At 45.4% G+C, this 12,233-nt stretch overlaps 3 protein-coding genes across 3 annotated transcripts in view; 2 read left to right on the top strand and 1 right to left on the bottom strand.

Moving 5' to 3' along the window:
• The window catches only part of LOC100117012, a 73,156-nt gene extending 68,740 nt beyond the window's left edge, over positions 1 to 4,416 (bottom strand). Inside the window, exon 1 of the mRNA XM_008214673.3 lies at positions 3,788 to 4,416. Within this exon, the coding sequence (XP_008212895.1) occupies positions 3,788 to 4,073 (286 nt within the window). The 5' untranslated portion in view covers positions 4,074 to 4,416. The remainder of the gene's footprint in view (positions 1 to 3,787) is intronic.
• A 943-nt stretch (positions 4,417 to 5,359) lies between these two features.
• LOC100116980 (low-density lipoprotein receptor-related protein 6-like) lies at positions 5,360 to 7,759 on the top strand. The gene is made up of 3 exons (XM_001601289.6): positions 5,360 to 6,027; positions 6,087 to 7,339; positions 7,404 to 7,759. The coding sequence occupies exons 1-3, from the start codon at positions 5,455 to 5,457 to the stop codon at positions 7,690 to 7,692; spliced, it is 2,115 nt and encodes a 704-aa protein (XP_001601339.2). The 5' UTR covers positions 5,360 to 5,454; the 3' UTR covers positions 7,693 to 7,759.
• Positions 7,760 to 8,095: 336 nt separating this feature from the next.
• On the top strand, positions 8,096 to 10,910 carry LOC103317338 (low-density lipoprotein receptor-related protein 2-like). Its single transcript, XM_031921902.1, has 3 exons — positions 8,096 to 8,925; positions 9,050 to 10,297; positions 10,363 to 10,910. Exons 2-3 carry the CDS (start codon positions 9,906 to 9,908, stop codon positions 10,673 to 10,675), a joined length of 705 nt encoding a protein of 234 aa, XP_031777762.1. The 5' UTR covers positions 8,096 to 8,925; positions 9,050 to 9,905; the 3' UTR covers positions 10,676 to 10,910.
• The last annotated feature ends 1,323 nt before the right edge of the window (positions 10,911 to 12,233 follow it).

The following is a 12,233-nucleotide window of genomic DNA, read 5'->3' as shown; positions in this document are numbered from 1 at the left end:
GATGGAGAAGCACTTAGGCTACAAGCGGAAAACGGCGCGTCGATCCGTTTTGTTCGATCGTCGCGCTCGACTGAAGCTCGTCCCCCCGCGCACCAATTAACCTCTCGCGCCGGATTCCAGCGTTATATACCTGCCGCGGCGCGCGAAGACGAGCAAAAGGAGAGCAGCCGATCGGACTCGCTTTTGAAATCAATGATCTGCGGAATCCAATGGCTATCGGGACCGGAAGATCCGGTAATTAAGTTTGTACGGCTTCTTTTCGAGGTTATGTTTGATGTATATTATTTCTCGAGAAAAATGCGCTTAATGAATAGAAGCTATAACCTCGATAAAAAAAGACGTAAACCGCGTATAAAATCGGCATTTTTCGCGGTCACCGGCGGCTGAGATTCGCGCTTTCTCCTCGCGGGCACTCTCCATCTCGGCCGTTATAGTCTCTCTACTATACACACTACTGCAGGCTCGGGGCGTTGCTAACTTCGAAGGAGAAAAAAGACGCCGAGCGTCGTGAGAGTCGAGTCGCTCGGCTGCTGCAATTGTCCCGCATAGCGTCACGGACTGCAGCAGCAGTAATCGAAGAGAACTCGTCTCTCGCTGCGGAGGAACGTTTTTACGAGCAGACGAAAATCTGCTGACTACGTACGAGCCAATCGGCGCTCGTCGCTCGATTGGAGTAAAAATTTCGAAGGAGAAATAAAAATCGCTTGTTCGCTTCGCGTTATATTGTGCAGATCGTAATATTGACGTCGATCGCCGGAATGTTTACGTTTTCGGCGAGAGGTGACTTTCACAAAACAAACAAACCGGCGATCGGCCCCAAAAAGTGTCGTCCTACTCACCGAGATCGGTATCTGACCCGGTTATCTGTATATAGCGTTAAATTAAACAATCAACTCGTATCCACACGTTGTAAATCATCGAGCACGTATTCGCGTTGAAGGACGAAACAAAAGCGAACAACAAGAAACTATACGACGAGGGAGGATGCGGGCGCCTGGTTTTTCACACGAATTTCGTAACGCTCCTCGCAGTTCCTTCTTTTTCGTTTTCTGCGGGTGCGCGACTTTCTCTTTCGCGCTCGCGCGCGCGGGAATCGAAGCGACCATATATGCCGATCGACCGGTCGACCGTTCGCGGGAGATTTTCGTCGTCCTTTTTCTCTCTCTCTCTCTCTCTCTCCTCGTGGCTGTCTTGGGTTACCAGTCTCCGCGTTATACGCACGCTTGGCTCGCGTATACGTAGGAGAGAAAAGCCTGCAGTGCGTTCGCGGCTTCCCGAGATTCTTTTTCTTTCGCTCGCGCGTGGTTTTTCTCTCGGACGTGTAGTGTCGGACGTCACACGAGCTAATTGGATTTTTAGAGCGCGCGAAGTGTGCTAATTCGAGGCAAAGTTGCGGTCGAGCGGCAAAGTTTGAAAATTCGTCGAAGAAAAACATATTCGCAACGGATCGTCGGAGCAAAAAACAGATCGAACGATGTGCCGTTTAAAGGCCTCCTACCTTCCGCGAAGGAAAAGGTGCAGCGCTTCTCTCCCTTTTTCGCGTCCGGTGTGCGCCTCGACTGCAGTAGCGCGACTCGCGTACACACACACACACACACACGGGGGAAGAAGACCTCAAGACTACTATTCTCCCTCCCTCGAAATCCCCGGGGACGTAGTGTGCTGCTACCTGAGTCAGCTGTCCCGTAGGGCTGGAAAACGAGCGAGAGAGAAAAAAGAGAGAGAAAGAGAGATCGAACTGGACACCCCTGGGATAGAATTCCGAGGTTCGAGAGAGAGAGAGAGAGAGAGAGAGAGAGAGAAGCCTCAGCTGTTTGCCGATGGAAGCCTTAGTAGAGATATAGTTTTACCCGGCTCTCCGCGTGTGTGCAGTAGTAGCCTCTTGCGTTTTCTTTTTACGATCTTCGGGCTGTTGTGCAGTGTTGCGCGCGTCTTCGGCGGCGAATTTCTTCGATTCTTCTCTTACACTCGTGTTCGGATGGAATTTTTGACGAGTATCGATGCGCTTTGAAGTGAGACGCTTAGATCGTTATATGACAAAGTGCCTGCGGATCTTACGCAACGAACATTTTTTTGTCCCTCTTTTATGCTTCGTAACTTCGGACGTTCGTGTCAAGGATACGGCGATAAAAACGGCGATAAAATGCAGGAATAAATTAGTAGAAACGAACCTATCGTCGCGATATGCTAATGAATCCTTCGGCAGAGCGAGAGAAAAAAAAAGAATAACTTCTCTCGCTTCCTTCCTTCCTCGGCGTTCTCTTCGTTCGACTTTTTACGCTAGCACAATGCAGCCAAAGCCGCGGAGAAAAATCAACGACTCATAGTCGTGTGTATTATAGCTCCGCAGGCTTCAAAGAACAACTGCAGAAATGCAAAGAGAGGAAGCGGCCAAGGCGACGACGCGGCTATACTACGTGCTGCGATGTTTCGAAAGGAACGACTGTTTCGCGGAATTTTAACATCTGTACAAACGCCTGGCTTTATTATACTGTAAAAGTACACCCGAGACTACAAGACATTTATTCGAATCTCGTATTTCGTCCGTTGGCCAATCGCGGAAAATAAGTCGTCCAAGGAGCGGAACGACGTACGTTAATTGCCGATCCGAGACTCGCGCCGCGCTACGGAAGTCCGAAGCGCACGCGAGCGTTATATTGGTATACCGTTGCTCGTATGGCGCAAAAACTCAAGCGTGTATGCCGGCCGCTTCTTCTTCTTCTTTCCTCGCTTGACGTCTTTTTTTCGGCCCCGGCTTAATTAGCGCTAGTTGTTTTTTAAGACGGCTCTCTTTCGAACGAGTTTTTTTTCCTTTTTGCGGTGTTATCGAACGACAAAACCGATCCTCGCACTGAGAAATGAAAATAAAGTAGAAGCGAGAGAAAGAGCGAAAGAGAGGCGCGACCCCCAGGTGAACACAAGGGGCCTCCTTATGTAGGTATACACAGGATTAAGCCTCTGCTGCAGCTCGTTCTCCCTCTCCTCCGGTTTCCCACGGCTCGCGCGTCAGGTAAACGCCTCGGGCCGACGTTTTTTCGGCGGGTATATACTCCCGCGCGAGAGCGAACATCCTTATGATGCCGTGTGTACCGTTCATTAGCTCCAGCGGTACATACTCACACTCGCGGAAGAATATCTTCGACGCGGCGCTGAGAATTTACGAAAATTACGTTCGGTGTTATATGCAACACGATTTAAAAGACTCGTTAATCATCATTTTAAAATTCCCTCGCGTAACTTTCAATTATTGCAGCCCCAAGGGGAAAAAGGGAAAAAGCAGTTGGTGTATGTGTGCGCAGCGCGAACCTCCACCCTCGCGCGTCTAATAACTCAATGTTTAAGCAAAAATAAGAGAGAGAGAGAGACGGAGCTCCGAGAATAGATCAAAACGAGCGTAATATCTCCTTCTTTCTTTTCTCGGCGGGCTCTCGGCACGTTTGCTCTGCACTTTCGTCGTCCTACGCTCTCTCGCATATTTACACGCATACGCGCTTCGTCTGGAAAAAGAAAACTCGCCGAGAGAAGACGGAAGGGCCGAGTCGGACTTTAAAAGGCTGCGTCACTCTCAAATATTTTCCCGCTGCAAATACACGAGAGGGAGAGAGAAAAAATTCAAAAGTCGTGCTTTTTCACCTGTTGGAGATAAGAGAGCCGACGACGACGGGGGAGATAATAGCCGCGATAAAAGGCGCAGACGGCGCTGATAATCGAAGCGCGCGGTGTGAAATTTCAAGCCGCAGGTGACGATTAGCGAGAATCATCGCTTCGAAATGAAAATCCCACTTACGGACTGGTATCTTCTTGGGGTCCTGCTCGGCGAGTCGCTCCTCGACCCGGTCGATCCTGGCCCTGAGCTTGCCGCTCCTCTCGGCGATGCCGGCGAGCTCGGCGGTGAGCTCGGCGAAGATGTCCTCGGCGACGACGAGCAGCGAGGCCAGCTGCTTTAGCGAAGCCGTTAGCGCGCCGTTGGCCACTGCCTCGAGCTCAGCGCCGACGGGCCAGTCGCGCGAACCGCTCGGCACGTGGCCCCGGCTCAGGAAGCGCGGTTCCACCTTCCTCGTGACGAACGGCATGTTGCTGCTGCTGCTGACTCTGCGGCGAGAGTCTAGTTGACCAGCTTGGCGCGCCTTTTAGCAGGCTCCAGTCAATCGGCTCTCACACATACCCCGGGGATTCCCAGGGCGCGAGTCGTTGGTTGCCGCAGCATATTGATGGTGGTATATAGTATTGTCGAGGAATCGATCACGCGCGCACGTCACACATGTCATACTGTCGCAGCCGCGCCGAGCGACCATCGAGATTTCCTTCGGCTTGTATACATTCGCGCGAGCGGTTGCGGCTATATGGAGGAAAAGAAAGAGATTCGTACACGCGCGCGCACGTACGGCACGACGGTCGTGCGCGGAGTGCTGCCGGCCGGCTGCGAGTTGCCGCGGACTGTTGTAAAAGCCTGAGAAACAGGGGAGAGGGGTGGCGGTTGTACGCGCGAGCCCATTCAGTTTGAATCGGCCAATCAGCAGCGAGCGTCGACTCGCGGGAGAGACGGGTAGAGACATCTAGCGGTTGGGTAACCGGTGGTCGGTGTGGTAGAGTGCGGGAAGAACGTGGAGGGTAAGGCGGTGTGTGGTGTAGATTAGATAGTTCCGAGTGCTGTCATCGCAGAGAGGATGTGTTGTGGGTGGATTGATGGCAGGTTAGAGTTTTGTTTTTAAAAATATCAATATAATTTGTGTGTATACTAATGCTTACGCTTTGGTTGTTGGTTACACCGGTGTATGAAGGATGTTGAATTATGAAAAATAGCACGAATGCTTTTAAGAGATTTTACGTCATTTTTCGGCATGGTGGTCTATTTTCAAGTACTGGCGTTTTTAGGTACTCGTCGTAAAGATAACTCGGCAAGGTAGATTACAAGGAAGTTGTGCCTTTAAAATTTTTTTGATTTTACACATTTTAACATTTAGATTAGCTGTGAGTGTCTTATAATAATTCAAAATTATTCAAAAGACGTATCACCCGAAATAATCTATTTTATCTCATTTTCAAACAATATGTTATCCATCGGAATGAAACTCAGAAGCATTTTCCCCAGTTTACGAGCAGCTATTATTGCTGCAGTTCGCAGTTATCGATAACACGAATCAGTCTAGTTTTTTTTCTTACTATGTAACAGTTCGTCGTTGATTACTAGCCGCGTCACAAAACAAAAATCTACGCCAACCCACGTATCAGATAAGTATGAAATCGCATAAATAAATTAAACCAACGCGCCAGGTGTAGAAAAAGAAAAAAAGTATACACCGAAGAATATCCCCGTTATCGATGAATCACGAAAGATTAGTAAAGCTAATCTCAGTCCAGCGGAGTCGTCGCTTCGATCCGTATCTGTCGCAGTACGCCACGAGCCTCGTACATACGCGCAAGAAAAGTTAGTGGACAAATTTTTCGGCCGAAATGGCTGTGTCCAGGACGACTTGCGTCGTCTCCACCCTCGTTACCTGCCTGTTGGTCGGTGCAGGTGCAGGTCTAGCCGTTTGGTTATTGAAGCCAAGCAAAAACGAATCTGGAAATACCACCGAGAGCAGCGTCACTACAACGGAACCTACCAGACCTTCATGGCCAGTGGAATTCGACGCAGGACTCATTGTCAGAACAATTAATGATGTCCAGGCCCACAGTTTCGGTTCAGAAAACTCGATACAGCTGTTGTCCAAGTCCGTGGCCTACGTTGACTTCTACAAGAATAAGACACTGTACTACGCAGCTTTCGGTGGTAATGAACCCATACGCGCCACTTCGGGAGGATACCCTAGTCTTAAGTATCCCGGAGAGTTTTGGTACGTGACTGCCTTGGCAGTTGATTTCATTACCGAGAAGCTATACGTGTACGACGCTCAAGCGAGCAAGATCGAACTGTACGACCTGCAGGGAAAGTACATGTGTATAGTTCTTTCGGAGCTCTATTACGTCAAGGACATCTTACTTGACTTTCGGAAAGGACGCCTATTTATTTTGCAGTCTTCCAAGGTAAGTTTGCCTATGAAATGATTTACCCATGAAGTGCTGAACAAGTGAATCTATTTCAGATTCTTAGTGCTGGCATGGATGGCGTTGATCTGAGAGAAATAGTACAAGACACCAATATCGAAGCATTTGCACTAGACTTCCATCACACGTTGTTGTACTACTCCAAGAGCAACGTGATCATGGCGCACGATTACTTATCAACGCACAAAACTTACGAAGTTGCAAAAATCGACGCAGCCTCATCCGTGTTCGGTTTGGCAGTTACGAGATCAAGTCTGTACCACTTAAGTAGGAACAAAGAGAAGTCAGTTATCGAGCTCAATTCCTGCGAACTGGGTAGTCCAACACCGACGGGCAAGTGCTTGAATCCGCGAAATTGGAACCTTCCTCAAGACTCGCGCCAGCTCAAAGCCTTCGACATGTTTGATCTCCAGTTGAACAATCCTTGCCAACAAATGAACGGTGGCTGCGAACAGCTTTGTGTCAGATCCGATCCATTCAGCACCGACAAAGCCATCAGCTGCCAGTGCCAGATAGGCTGGCAGTTGAACTCGGACAAGAAAACCTGCTCGCCCGTCGAGGTATACCTTATGTACGTGAGAGGCTACTATCTGAAAGGTCGTATTCTCGACTTGGACAAGAAGTCGTTCATCGACGTCATCGAGCCAATGCGACTGATGCTGAACTCTTTGCATCCAGTCCCCTTTGATTTCAACGCGCGCAAAGGCTACGCTGTTTACGCTGACGTTTCGGATCTATGGCGATTGAATCTCCGACTCGCGGATGGTGAGCAACGATTGAATCTATTGGAGGAAAATTTTAAATTCCATATGCTTTATCCGACCATCGACTGGCTGAACGATCAACTTTATTATTTGAGAAGACGCGTCAATGGTGACAGTCCGAGCTACCTGATGGTTCGACGTACCGATTATTCCCAAGATTTCAAAGGTCAGAAGGTCATCTACGAGATCCCGGAAAATCGGCAACCTCGAGCTATGGCTCTTAGCTTGAACCTAGGTCTCATCTACTTTACTGTATTCGAGGCGAGCAACGACGCTGCGATTTACAGAATCAACACGGATGGTACGGGACTCATCCCATTCGTGGTTGAAGAAAATGGTTTCAGCGTCAGCGAGTTTGGTTTGGCATTCGATAGTGAGGCGAGAAACCTCTACTGGTTCAACGCAGATAGAACTCAGGTGCAATTCGCGACGTGGTCTGCTACGCTATTGAGAATCATCGATATCTCTCGATTAAAGAATCCTCTGACCATCAGCATTTATCGGGAATGGATGTACATCAGCTCCGTGTAAGTGATTCTTACGGTATTCTTTTGATAAGTTTTACAAAATAATTAAAAAATTACCTTTCAGGAATTCCGTCTGGCGGTTCCACAAGGAGACAGGCGAATACGCGCAGAATGTCTTCGATCAGGCGGGTGAAGAATCTGAAAGAGATTACTCGATGATAAAGCCATTCGGTGAGAGCGTGCAACCCATCGACTACAATCATCCGTGCGCTAGCAAGAAAGGAGGCTGTCAGGGATACTGCTTTGGGGTGCCTACTGGGGAGAAGGGAAAGCTTCAGAGAGTTTGCGGCTGTGACGAGAACCAGGAGCTGCATGAAGACAAAACGAGCTGCAAAAATAAGAAGAGTGTGTGAATTGATTTCTAGTCCTAGTGTAAAAAACATTTGTAACTGTAAAATAAACATAGATATCATTTTTAAATGCTCGTTGATTATTTAAGATTTTACCTTGTTAAGTTATATTCCGTGTAAGATTTATTGCATAATTTATTACGATATTGTTCCGGCAGACAGATGACTAATAATACAATCGGAAATTAATCCTGTTTATCGAGAGTTTATTTAATCACAGATAAATCGCGTCTGTTATTTATTCAATACATCAGATCTGACAAAATATATACTAAAACAAAGATTCGATCATGAAATTATGAGTCACGCAGCCGTATAATTGGGCAAGAAAGTATAATGTATACACCTATCCGATATATTAAAATATAAACAAAGTAAATCAAAATTTTTTCAATATTTTTTTTTAGTGCAAACGTAGCGTATTTCAACATTGAAAAATGTGCTTAGAAGTAATTAGTGCGTTAAAGTTTGATTGATTGATTGAACGTGACGATGATGTTAGAACGATATCGATAACTTGTAAACAGTAGCTATATGCGTACATAGTAATTTTTTCCGCGTTTTTTTAGCAGGCAAGATTAGATTACCACGTACCAAGCAAATCGAATCTCGATAACGCGGTGCGTCAACTACAAGTAACAGCTCGTCGCCAAGTTGGCTGTGACAAGATCGACCGTTGTTATCTACTCGGTCGTGATCTCTGTGATAGTTGGAGTCTGTGTGGGACTGGGTGTCTGGTTTCTTAAACCCAACGACAACTCTAACTTCTCCACCACAGAGTCTAGCGTCACCACGACAACCAAGGACCGGAATGAGCCAAGTGACTGGCCGGTCGACGGCAGAGCAGGTCTCATCGTCAGGACAGACACTGGCATCAGAGTTTGGAATTACTACGACGAAAAATGGATTGATTTTCGTCGAGGATTATAGTCCGTTATAGATTATTACAAAAATGAGACTCTGTACTACTGCACGACATCAAATTACAGCTCTATCCGGTCCACGTCCAGGAGGTTTCCAGATCTTAAGTATCCCGGGGACGATTGGACGGTTAATGCCCTGGCAGTGGATGACTTTACCAAAAAGCTTTACGTGTACGATGAAACGTCAGGAAAAATCGATCTTTTCGATCTGCAGGGAAAATACATGGGCATAATTCTATCAGATCTCTACATGGTCAAGGACATCGCTTTGGATCTTCGACATGGACTATTGTTCATCTTGCAATCAAATAAGGTAAGAAGGTCACTAGTTGCGATACCGTATAATTCATAGTTATTATTTTAAATTCTATTGTTCATCAAGACAATCGGAAAACAAAAATGCAAAACATTGATTAATAAATTATTAATTTTTATAGATTCTTCGAGCTGGTATGGATGGCGAAGGTCTCGAAGTAATCGTATCGAGCCAATGGTTGGACGCGTTCGTAGCGGATCCTTCAAGTGGACTATTGTACTACTCTCAGGGTCAAGAGATTCTTGTCCACAACTATTTCAAATCTGGAAGTATTTATAGATTAGCTGTCATCGAAGGCGCATAGTCGATAATTTCTTTAGCCATTTTAGAAAATCAACTATTCTATGCTACTAGAAATTCCACAAAGGTCGTCTACACTATCCAGTCGTGCGCATTAGGAAGCCCCAGTCCAAACGGCAAATGTGTAAATACGACAACTGTATCGAATCTTAAGGACAATTACAATCCGCGTCAGCTGAAGTCCTTCGACTGGTGGTCACCTGATAATATAGAAAATCCCTGCAAGTTTGCAAACGGTGGTTGCGAGCAGCTATGTGTCAGAGCTGACAACATTAACAATGATTGGCGAAGCACTTGCCAGTGCGAGGTTGGTTGACAGTTAAACTTGGATGCTAAGACCTGTTCGCCGATCAGCGAGTACCTCATGTACGTGCGAGGTTACTACCTAAGGGGTAACGTACTGGATCAAAAGGAGTCGTTCGTCGATGCCACGGTACCTTTACATTTGGACATGAACTCACTTCAGTACAAGAAATTAGTTGAATTTGACGCTAACATGCACAAGAATTATCTTATCTTTACCGACGACTTTAGTATGTGGAGGTTAAACCTGCATTGGACGCAGCAACAAGGTCGGCAAAAGTTACTCGAGAGAACAAATCAGTACAGGATGTATCCGGCCGTCGACTGGGTAGCTGATCAGATTTATTACCTAAGAATGCAATTCAGAAGTGGAAATGAGGCCTACCTCATGGTCAGACGTCCAGATGTTTTCAGCCCTTTTGAAACTCAGGGGATCGTTCACAAATTCAAAGAGACGGAGAAACCTGGTGCTTTGGTCGTGGATCCGCGTCTATGACACATTGAGTAAGAAAGCTGAGATTTACAGGATTAACTCGGATGGTTCTGGATTGAAGACTTTCGAGGTTAACGACGTTGGTGTCAGTGTGAATGAATCTAGTCTTGGTTATGACTATAGTTCGAGGAGACTTTATTGGTTCAAAAAAGATAAAACACAGATCCAGCACGCGAACATCGAGGGTGGTGATTTAATCACATTTAACATCAATCAAGTTTCAGAGCCTAGGTCTATCAATGTTCATCGTCAATGGATATACGTTAACAATGAGTAAGTATTCCGTTGTATGAACATGTTACATCCTTTGGTTTACAATTTACTACTATTTGGTGCAGATTCAGTCTCTGGAGAATCTTAAAGGAAACAGGGGAGTTCGCCGAGAGAATTCTATCGAAGCCTGGACAGGATGAGCAAGAGAGGATCTCGGCCGCGAAAGGATATAGCGCCAATCTTCAGCCAATTCCTGAGAATCGTCCATGTGCCATAAACAAAGGAGGTTACGAAGTTTATTGCTTCGGGGTGCTTGATGATCAAGTCGGGGGAACGAGATTGAAGCTGAAGAGAGTCTGCGCTTGCAATCAAAACCAAAAACTTCAGGATGATAAAAAGAGCTGCAAATATGACCCTGACTGGCGCGAGGGAGCTTGAGAAAACAATGTCATGTTTAAGTAACATGATATATGTTTTCTGTACATCTTTGTATTTTTGTGTGAAAATATAAAAAACTATAAAAAATTGATTGAATCTCACGATTTGTCTACTTCCTAACAAGATGGTAAGCTGACGCCTGCGTAAGGCAACCGGTGCTACAGCTGTGCAGTTGTAGACCGTAAGTTTAGGCGTTTAGGAAATGCTGAAGTACATCATTTCTCTTTTATTATTTTATTATCTTATATGCATTATGTCCTTCATCGTTAAATTACAATTGGGTTATCTTCTTTTGAAGGCGACTTTCTCTTTGATAATGACAAATTTATTGAGAAAACATTGTTCTTCCTCTGTAAGTATAATACCGCTTTATGTTCATTTTATTATATATTACTACCGCAATTCCAATAAGAATGCATAATTCTAAGATTTTGCGAATGAATTTTTGTTGTCAAACTAAATAAGTGACTCCGGACGCAATAATCGATTTACTCGCTACTTGTCACCAAATCGTGGGAAAAACTTACACGGATTGTACGCTTTGTATATTATCTGCACGTCGCTTAGCATCTGCTCTGCACGTTTGATAACGATGTAGTTTTATCCAACCACATCGATATCCGTGAATATTACAATTCGGTGACTTTTACTGTTATCCTTCTCATATAAGTTTATCGCTTTGATGAAACGCTTTTGGGATGGAATGGCCAGTGCGACTGTGTCCTTACGATGGCAACGTTGGACAGTGTCGGTCTACGTACTAAAGTTTCAATGTGGTCAAATAAGTCTGTTCTGATGGCCGGCGGATTGGTTACAATCGTGATAGCTATCATCGTGACGCTCTGCATAGTTCTACCAAGTAAGTTATTCATGAAAAAGCAAACGACAAAAGCTTAATAAAAATTTTGAACAATTGCTTAGTACTGTATAATTGATCGAGTAAAAGTAAAGGCTTTTTTAAATTTCAATCTAGACTTCAATGATGCCAACGAAGTCGTTGAAAATAACGAAGGTATCGGAGACAAAGAAAACTCGCTGATACTTATAATTGAGAATCATGGTTGTTTACTCACAATTTGGAACGTCAGCAATCTCAATAGTACTGGGACCATAATAAAACATAATTCGACCTCCAACGTGGACTGTTACTTCGATCTATTTCTGAATCACTCGATTTACTATAATGATAATGTAAAGAGCATCAAATCGACTTCGCCTTCGTACCCTAATATGATATTACCGGCAAATTTCTATTCGAGCCTCATCGAAAAACCCAGTCACGTCCCGATAGTGGACTTTGTCAACGAGAAAATATACGCGATCTCGACGAGACAAAGTGGCGAAGCACCCAAGCTCTTCGTTTTGGATCTATGGAAGCCGCTTTATGCTATCTTACTGGCAGATCTTGATGAGCCCACCGATTTGGCTCTTGATCCCACCATGGGATTACTGTTCATCTCGCAGCGATCCTCGGTAAGTTTTCTGATAGAAAATGTGATCGATTTTCTACAGCGTATCATGTAAAGCAATGGTCTGCCTTTGCTGAACTATTTATTTA

Source organism: Nasonia vitripennis, chromosome 1 (assembly GCF_009193385.2).
Source record: "Nasonia vitripennis strain AsymCx chromosome 1, Nvit_psr_1.1, whole genome shotgun sequence".
NCBI classification, from domain to species: domain Eukaryota; kingdom Metazoa; phylum Arthropoda; class Insecta; order Hymenoptera; family Pteromalidae; genus Nasonia; species Nasonia vitripennis.
The sequence above is the reverse complement of the archived record's forward strand: the minus strand, read 5'-3'. Positions and strand labels throughout refer to the sequence as shown.